The 9,439-nt window shown below is 41.6% G+C and overlaps 1 protein-coding gene across 4 annotated transcripts; it reads right to left on the bottom strand.

Annotated features, from left to right (window-relative positions):
* Positions 1 to 647: 647 nt before the first annotated feature.
* Positions 648 to 8,847, bottom strand: Tac1 (tachykinin precursor 1). Of its 4 annotated transcripts, XM_021165464.2 has the most exons (7): positions 8,572 to 8,844; positions 7,996 to 8,127; positions 6,977 to 7,073; positions 6,493 to 6,537; positions 6,015 to 6,038; positions 4,737 to 4,790; positions 648 to 1,245 (listed from the first exon to the last, which is right to left on the bottom strand). In XM_021165464.2, exons 2-7 carry the CDS (start codon positions 8,116 to 8,118, stop codon positions 1,196 to 1,198), a joined length of 393 nt encoding a protein of 130 aa, XP_021021123.1. In that variant the 5' UTR covers positions 8,119 to 8,127; positions 8,572 to 8,844; the 3' UTR covers positions 648 to 1,195. The 4 variants fall into 4 exon arrangements, with proteins under 4 accessions (XP_021021123.1, XP_029334580.1, XP_021021125.1 ...); XM_029478720.1 differs by lacking the exon at positions 4,737 to 4,790 and having other exon boundaries at positions 8,572 to 8,847; XM_021165466.2 differs by lacking the exon at positions 6,493 to 6,537 and having other exon boundaries at positions 8,572 to 8,840.
* Between the last annotated feature and the right edge of the window lie 592 nt (positions 8,848 to 9,439).

Raw genomic sequence — 9,439 nt, 5'->3', positions numbered from 1 at the left:
TTGGTTTATCCTGTCTTAGTATCTCACACTCTGTGCATTATGAAGCCAGACCCAAGGCTCCTTAGCCATCTTCCCCCTTGAATAAGTTCATGTGCCCATTCCTTTCAGTGTTATGCATTTATTTACTCTTGCTTCATTTCCCCCCCAGGCTTCTGCTAGAAGATTATGGGTGTCAGCAATGCAAAAGCACTAGAAAGGACTCCTTGCCTTTGTTTATTAATGCTAAGCACCCCTCAACTGCCTGCAGTCCTTTGAACGTATGCTTTGCTATTCTAATTCCTATAGATCTGGTGCCCTAGTATATTTATACATAGGTTTTAAACAGGCATAAAATCATAGTGTGCAAATAAAACAACCAGTGAAATTAATATTGAAACTAGAACCAGATTATTTTCCTATCTGTAATAAGAAATTATAGGCATATTTGGTTTTTACTCTTTGGATTCCAAAAGGGAATTGCTTTATTTCCAATCAAATGGCTTAGCAAAGAAAATGTGTTTAAGTGTGTGTGTTCATGCACTAAATGTGTGAATTTGTGTATGAGAGAGATAGAATGTGTTTTAACCACAACAGCTTTGAGCATACTTCATCTAGTAGAAGAAAGACTGTTGATTTGACATAAATATTAATGAAAAAATGTGACAAAATTCCTGAAGATACATTCTTTTATTTAAAATGGTAGCTATCACAACACATCATACAATGACTGAAGACCAGAGAATTACATTGAAACTTTTTCAAAACATCTCTATATAGTCACGAAACAGGAAACATGCTGCTAGGATACAAATAGAGTCAAATACCGAAGTCTCAGTACATTATCAGCATGAAAGCAGAACCAGGGGAAGCGCGAGAGAGACCGCACAGGAGTCTCTGCTTCCAGCAGCAGCTGCCCGCGCTGGCTCACAGAAGGGGTCCTTTCTTTGGAGACTGCATCACTCCTAAGCTTGGACAGCTCCATCATCACTGTGCTTTGCTGAAGTTACAACTAATTTCTACTTCTGGGGAGGTCACCACATTAGAATTACAAGGCTTATTGGCACAATATGAAAAAATAAACACTTCTTTTTTGAGTTTTTCACTCACAACAACATGTGTTATTAAATAAATAATCATTCCTCATAGCGCACATTTTATTTTACCGTTCACTGCTCACTGACACAGATGAAGATGAATAGATAGTGCGTTCAGGGGTTTATTTACGCCTTCTTTCGTAGTTCTGCATCGCGCTTCTTTCATAAGCCACTGCAAATAGGAAGTAAAAGGAGACTTGCAGTAGGAGTTAGCAAAGGTCAATGCATAGACTAAATCACTGTGATGTCATAATGGTGAGTCCCCCTGGAGGAAATACTTCGAAGATCTTTTGTCTGTTTTTGGAACATCCTCCCAGCTTGTCTGGCACTTTCCATCTTGCTTAGAAGTGCTCTGGCCACAGTATTCCTAGTTTCTTTGGGCATCTGCTATATATTTGGTATCCTAAAGTTACAACAGTGTATTTCTAGAATCCAATATGATGTTCATTTTCAGCAACTTACTAAATCCCTGGCAGAGACTCACAGTGATTAGAGAAAGGACCATACCTACCACAGCCATGCATTAGTGGGATAAAAAAGAAATGCTGAACTTTTGTTCTAGGACAAAGGTCAATAAACTACAGGTTAAAGGTCAAAAGTGCCCCTACTATTTGTTCTTACGAATACAGTTTTATTTGGAGATGTATACACTCAATTCATGTATGTGTTATCTATGGCAATTTTGGTTTTAAAAAAATGACAAATTTGAGAAGTCAGTATACACCAGTCTAGCTTAGGAGGCCTAAAATATTTAGGACCTTGTTCTTTTCCGGCAAAAACTGCCTAAACTCTATTCTAGGGGAACCTGATGGTATGAGGGTCTCTTCTCTCTGGGACACCTTCTGTTGATAGAGTGATTGCCCTTGAGACTGATATTACATTACTTTCTGTTGGGCATTCCACTGAATTTACAAATAAACAGCACAATTTGATTTAGTTCTTAAAATCTGGAGGCCTATAAAAATGTCATTTGCTATTTCCAAAAGTGCTTAGCACCGGGCTACTTACTAATTTGCGTACTGTGACTCACTGTGCTAAAAAAAAGGCTAAGACGCATTCTATTACATCATACTAGATATAATTTCGAAGGATCTATCACCACAAAATATTAAGGATCAGAATAACCATCTACGTGAGGGTATTTCATCATCTCAGCCAGCACTGTTACTTAGGTTGGTATTATAACAGCATGCATGTGCTGGTGGAGAATGCCTTGTGTGGAATGTTGAATGGAGAGGAAACGGCAGAGATGGAGATGTCAGAGTGCTCCTGTAAATAGTTGCCCAGGTGAGAGGTTGAGGAGAAGGTGGAAGGCACCAGGGCCACCATCAGCTCTGCTCCCCCAGTGCTGCTCTCTAAAGGCCTGCCTCCCTCTCTGAGGACCATGAGGAGTAACCTGAACTCTTTGCATCAGTTCTATGTGAACCCAAGCTACAGCAGATTGCACCCCAGAGTCGTTTGAAGGACACAAAAGTTGGCTTCTCATTCTCTTTCACTAGGAGGGAGATGGGTGGCATAAAAGCTCTGACAGGCTTTTAGGCTACCAAACCTCTGTGCCTCCGGGAAGTGGGGCGGCAGCTAATTAAAGCGCACAAAGACTGTGTATGTGTATGTGTGTGTGGGTGTGTGTGTATGTGTGTGTGTGTGGCAGGTTCTGTAGGCAGGACACAGTGTTCTCCTGCAGGGAGGCAGATTCTTACCGGGCCCTTGAACTCTCTGAAAATGTCTATCAGCTTCTGTGTCCTGAAGCTGGGGGCAGTTTTTCAGTTTACTAGATTGTCACAAGTGTATCTAGCCAAAAGATAGTAGGGATCAGGTGGCTGCGGATACGACTCTGATAGTCATGTCCCAGTAAGTATGTAAAATGGTGCCTGCTTATTTCTCTCCTATTTTTTCCATTTGTATTTTCTTAACTTTAGTTTTAATATATTTTTAATAGATTATATAGTTAATTATATTATATTTATTATATTTTATATATTATATAATATATTGAGATATAATGTTAATGTAAATGTATTATATATTTAATGTATTATTTTTAATATATTAACTTACATTTTGAAATAAGAATAAAAATTTTACTAGAAATTCTAATGCATTGCAGTGAGCCTACATTTATTAACTATAATTATTACTTGAAGTATACTTAACCTGCTCTAAATTACTGTATTGTTCTTAAGTTACATGTGTTCTGAAAGGTGTAAAAATTCTAGAAATGGAGATTGGTGATTAATTCTGGATTGGTGATTAATAACATTATTAAGAAAGCTATAGCTATGTGAGGACTGATACATCTGGAGGCATATACCACAGGGGCTTAAGCTATATTCCATTTCTCAAGGCTGGAAGATAATATACATATACATAAAAATGAAATAAGTGACAGCTATATCAGGGTCCTTTCAGCAAACGCTTGCTAGTGTAATGCAACTGGAAAGAGAGGCCCATTGGACACGCAAACTTTATATGCCCCAGTACAGGGGAACGCCAGGACCAAAAAGTGGGAATGGGTGGGTAGGGGAGCGGGGGAAGAGGGTATGGGGGACATTTGGGATAGCATTGGAAATGTAATTGAGGAAAATACATAATAAAAATATAAAAAAATGAAACAAGTACAAGTTTTCAACTGGTACACACAACTTCTTTAAGAGTCAACCTCTGTAACCTCAAGATTACTAGTGAGAAAATATGAAAGTGTCTAAATTTGCAAAGTGAATTAATGGTAAAGATGCTAGAACGACTATTTTGGGGGTGAGTTCAGATAATTACAAGTTAAGCCAGCACATCTTATAAATTTCCTGGGAACTGAATATTCTAAATAGATAAGACAGCTGCTGGCTAATTTGTAACCAGATGTTTATCATTTTAATCTATTTCCACTGGTAGTAAAGTGCCTAAAAAAGCCAATTTCCATAAAACAGTAATAGGGTTATATAATATTGAATATAATTGATTAAATGAAGTAAACAGTGAGGGGCTTTAGAGATAGGCCTGTGGCGTTTATGTAGAAAGTTCAAGTAGGAGAAATGAGAAATTATGCAGCTTTGGGTCAAGGACAATCCTCCTTTAGGTTTAAAATGGCTTTGGGGAATTGTGACTCTTTTTAAATGTAGTTCTAAAGCTAGTAATGAAAGAATGGTTCAATGCTGTCCCTTTCTGAAGGCATTAGAATGGACCCAGATATACTAGGCCTCTTCACCACCCATGAAGACACTGAGATTTTGAGCTTCCATGACTTCAAAAAGAGACAGTAATTTTAGAAACAATTTGCTTTCTAGATTGCCAGATGTAACGTCTTATGAAAATTCCATACTACTTCAGTTATAAGTGAATAGCTCATCTCTCTCTAAGGGTCCAGGACATTTTATTGAGAATATCTATGAAAAAGAGTGTTAGACTAGACCAAACACTCAGGGGGTGTAATGACTAAATGGGGTAGATGCTGGAAGAGCTAGTATTTTGAGAGAAATTTACTAATATTGCGGTGGGGTTAGATTAAGCATCTATCAGTGCACTCGTGGCTACAGACACTATGAACATTTGTCTACAGGAATGCTCATGGTAAGCTTATTACTCCTTTTTTTAGTATTTTGAATATTGTGCTTTCATAAAAATTACAGAAGTGGATTTGCATATTTTCAGACATGATTTTATACATACCAGAATTTAAAGCTCTTTTGCCCATTAGTCCAACAAAGGAATCTGTTTTATGCCCTGAAAAATACATTTAGGGGTATTTTAGTATGTATGTTTTTGAAGAAATAAACTTATAACTAGTACAAAGTAAACAAGATTCTGAATATATATGCTTGTGGAATACATAAACGTTTTAAATATGGTTGCCACCGGAGCAAGATTTGAATTTTGGGGAAGTTGGTTATACATTTGTGTGTGGGAAAAACATCCAAGCTTATTTCTTCATTACCAAATATGTTGCAGTTCTCAACAAGGGAACCTTAGCATATAGAATCTTCTAAAGGGTCACATTTAGTAGACTTAGACTTAAAAACACTCCGATTCTGAAAGCAATTTTTTAAAACATAAATTGGATATATTAATTTTATTACATATTTTTTTGCTATATAAAATCCCCTTACAGTTTAAACCCTTAGTAAATATTAACACTTTTTTTTTCCCTCAAAAATGAAGGCTGCAGGAAAGGTCATTATCTCACTGCCACTGGGAGAATTTTTCTTAGTTTCCACTGTGTTGTTTGAGACCAGAGTGTTACCAGTTTGGGGTGCACCCTGCCAGGGTGAGTCAAACTCATGGCTCTTAGCTCACAGAGGCAGGCATTATTGTCAGTGTCCCAAGGGACTTCCTGTCGCCTCTGGATCTAATTAGCTAGGAAACAGCTCTAAAGACCCTGCAGTTCTGCAACCTGCACTCTTCTCTCCCAGATTCCCATTTAATTATGGGATCAAGGGGAAATCAGCCTGCACCCCTATCTGTTTTTATGTATTAAGCACATTTTCTACTCAGATATTCACTCATTCTGCTTAATCACAGGCTGAAGACAAGACCCCTTCCTTGCCATTATAAAAGTGAGTTCACGAATATGAGTTAGAAGTTGTATGTAAGTGTTCTTTCTTTTCTCTTCTTTTCTTTTCTCTCCTTTTTTTTTTTTCTGTTCATGGGGAGAGGTATCGGACATGAGTGCTTGTGATGAATTTTAACCCTATAGTAGAAATTCTAAAACTAAAAGAATTACAAGTGTTAATTCTTTTTTTCTTTTCAACTGTAATGTGCATTTTGGTACGGTAATCTGCCTATACTAGAGTTTAGTCATAATGATTATTTAGCAAATTACAATCTGCATGTAAGTCTTTCCCCCCTGCATTGTCTTTATTAAAACTATGCGGCTCTATGTTGTGCTGCAAAGGGTAACACAGGAAGCAACATTTGATATCATTAATGTCAAAATGAGTGTGAACTTACTTTTGTGAGAGATCTGGCCATGTCCTAGAAGAAAAGAAAGCCAGTTAGCAGAGACATGGGTTTGTTTTTAAAAGCGACTTTATCTTTTACAGGGAACATAAGGAATTGATTTTCAAAATATTTGACTCTTATTTATATGCCATCCTGGGACTAAAATAGATGAATGTCAACCAAATTACTAATAAAAGCCAAATATGAGCCATGGCTTAAAAGGTAGAACTGTGGGACTCTTGAGGTCTCTTAATAATAGGAAAGCTATAGACTGACATCAAAGTCAGTCACTCACTAGAATGCGCAGAAGCTTAAAATACACACGCACTTGCACGCGCGCACGCGCGCACACACACACACACACACCCCAGGCTCATGCACCCACATCCGGATGTGTACACACTTTTTTAATTAGGCACAAAATGCTTTTTTTTTTTTTTACGTGATCATTCATAACAGGAAAATAAAGATTTATAGGGATGTTTACCATAAAGAGCCTTTAACAGGGCCACTTGTTTTTCAACTGAGGAATCTGACAAGAGATGAATTGACATTAACTCTTCACAAGCTCCACTGACTGTGCCATCAACTCAAGGCAATTAAATACTTCTATCACTGTCGCAAGGGGCAGCCAAATCTAACCCAATCCAAGAAGACATCTTTCACCTGAGCCTGGACTATTAACATACCTGGAGACCCCTGTAATTTGGATCTTTAGTCAGAGGACTGTTTAGCTAAGGCTAGTTTCCAATTTGCATCACTTTGGTGCAGTGAAGCAAGAGAAATGGATCCCCTCCCCCTCCCCCCACGATCTAGAGTTAGTGAAGTACAGATTGAAGACTTCTGGCAATCAAAAGCCTTTAGGCATGTAAATCTATACTCCCAGTACAAGAGACATTTGGGTTCTCCAGGAAGGAGCAAGCATGCAGGCCAGATAGTCTGATAGATCTAGTGACTATTGCTCATCTCACCAGCATCCCGTTTGCCCATTAATCCAAAGAACTGCTGAGGCTTGGGTCTTCGGGCGATTCTCTGCAGAAGATGCTCAAAGGGCTCCGGCATTGCCTCCTGGGGGACAGACCCGCGAGTAGACAACTTAAGTGAACCAGGATCACCTCAGTGCTGTACCTGAGCGTCCCCCAGAGCCACAGATTCCCCCAGACACCAGAAGCTGGTGGGCCATACTAGAACCTATACACTTTCCCCAATCTGGCCCTGCCTGGGATTTCCTTCTCCACAAAGTCTACCCGGGAGGCTCCTGCAGCAGCGCCACACCTTCCAGCCCTGGATCCTGTAAGCTTTCTGCTCTTAATTGCACCAGAGGGCTCAGTCAAGTTCTTGTTATCACCTTTGTTTGCTCTCAGCAAGGCTTCGAAGTCCTCTCACTGTCCTAACTGTGAACAGTAGGGTGGATGCAGAAGGGTGAGGATACTTTCAGAGCAACCTTGCACCACCGCACAACTTTCACCATTTCCCAAGGCGCGCTCCTTGGAGCTAGTAGTGAAGAGTGATGTACGGGGAAACTTAGAGCACTGAATGCTCGAGTGCGGAGTTAGTTTCGCCACTGAGACCCCGCAGCTAAGTAAAATCCCGGCTTTGCCCCCATTAACTGATTCACTTCTCTACCCAACATGTCAAACGCTCTGGCAGTGCGGTTTTACTGAAGTCCCCCCTCGACTTCCCCTCCTCCCCAACCCTGTAAGTAGGGATTAAAACCTAATGAGGTTTCCAGCTGAGAACCCGGCTGTGAGAAAGACAGAGAGGAGAGAGAGGGGGTGGGGTGGGGTGGGGGGAGATATTGGGGAGATACTGACTGAACCTACGACGTTGCCCTCCCTCAGGGAGGAAACTTAGTTTAGTTATGGGCAATAAGCCATGTGCCTTGTCCGGGACATGACGACCTTTATATTCCAGTGCGGCTCAAGCTGGGCTAATCAGGGTGCTACCACATGGAGAAGGCAACAGCTCCCACGCCCGTTTGGGGTCTCACCTTGATCTGGTCACTGTCGGACCAGTCGGACCAATAATTTAGATCATCGTTGGCATCGATTTCTTCTGCAAACAGTTGAGTGGAAACGAGAAAAAAGACCGCCACGGCCACGAGGATTTTCATGTTCGATTTCTGAAGAGAGTAGGAGACAGAGGAAGGTGGGAAAGAGACATTATACATAAGGAGGCGGTGGCCACCCAAGAGTTAGAGCCGCTGAATTTCAGTGCCACAAGGAAGAAAGAACAGGTCCCCGCTAAACCAAGATTAAAATAAAAACAAAACCAAAAGCCCACCAGGTCGAACATTTCTCCAAACCCTTTAAGAAGGCTCCTGAGGCTCCAAAGAGCCTCAAATCCTCCTCTCCTTGAGTCTCAGCGTCCCAGCCCCCTACCCACTGACCCACACTCTCAAGCCTGAAGACTCTGCAGGTGGCAGACAAAGAGAGGCGTTGGTATTTGCACAGTTTCTCTCCTGGTCTGAGAATGGAGCGGGAGCAGAGCCCGGGCGGACGCCACCTCCGACCAAGGCACGACGGGTCCCAGGCAGCCTTGGCTGGCAGGCTAGAGCGGTACTCACTGCGGTCAGACCGCGGGGATGCTCCGCAGGTGCGCACTTGCTGGGCGCTCTTTGCTCTCCTTGGCCGCGGTGCAGGAGTGGAGCAGGTCCGAGTGCGTTCTAGTCCCCAGCTCCTGCTTTGCGGTATTTATCTCAGGCGTGACGAGCCTGGAGAGCCACGTGACACTCTCCCCACGCGACTTTCTGCTCAATATTTAATTAGCCGCCCCCTCGCCTTTTGCTTGCGTGATGTAGAGTTTCCGAGACGGTAACCCGTCGGAGTCCATAACATCTGGACCAAATTGTGTTCGAAATGACGCAATTTTAGGGAAGTCGAGGTCTTGCCATCCAATCCAGAGAGACCTGTTTTCTTCGTCTGAAAATCTGACGCCCTCCTCCCCTCTTCTTCCGAACAAGGTTCAGTGACACCTGAGATTACTCATCAAAACTGAGTGAAGTGACTCATGCCTCGGACTTTGGGAACTTTTCTCTCTAGAGGCGTCAGGGAATCTTGAGCTTTGAGGACAGCCAAATAACTTCCGCAACAAAACCTTGTGAAATGACACTAAGACACTAGCAAGCACTTCAGTGGGATGAAGCAAGCGGGGATTTTCCTTCTATCTCTACCTTTATGTCTCTTAAAGGTTTGTGAGGTGTTATATGGCTGGAACAGTCCTCCCTCCCTAAATCAGCCAGAATACTCTCTCATTTCTCCAGCCCTGCAAAGGGGTTTCAGTCTTGTGTTCTAGAGGAGGAAAGCAGATTTGCTTTACATTTAGGAGAAAGAAGAATTGGAGCCTGCTGTAGCATGTAGAACAGCGTGTGAAACGTACCCAGCAGCCATCCGAGGAAGCTGTAGCATGTAGAACAGCATGTGAAATGTACCCAC

Source organism: Mus caroli, chromosome 6 (assembly GCF_900094665.2).
Source record: "Mus caroli chromosome 6, CAROLI_EIJ_v1.1, whole genome shotgun sequence".
In the NCBI taxonomy this organism is placed as follows: domain Eukaryota; kingdom Metazoa; phylum Chordata; class Mammalia; order Rodentia; family Muridae; genus Mus; species Mus caroli.
Note: the sequence above shows the minus strand (reverse complement) of the source record. Positions and strands in the feature narration are given on the sequence as shown.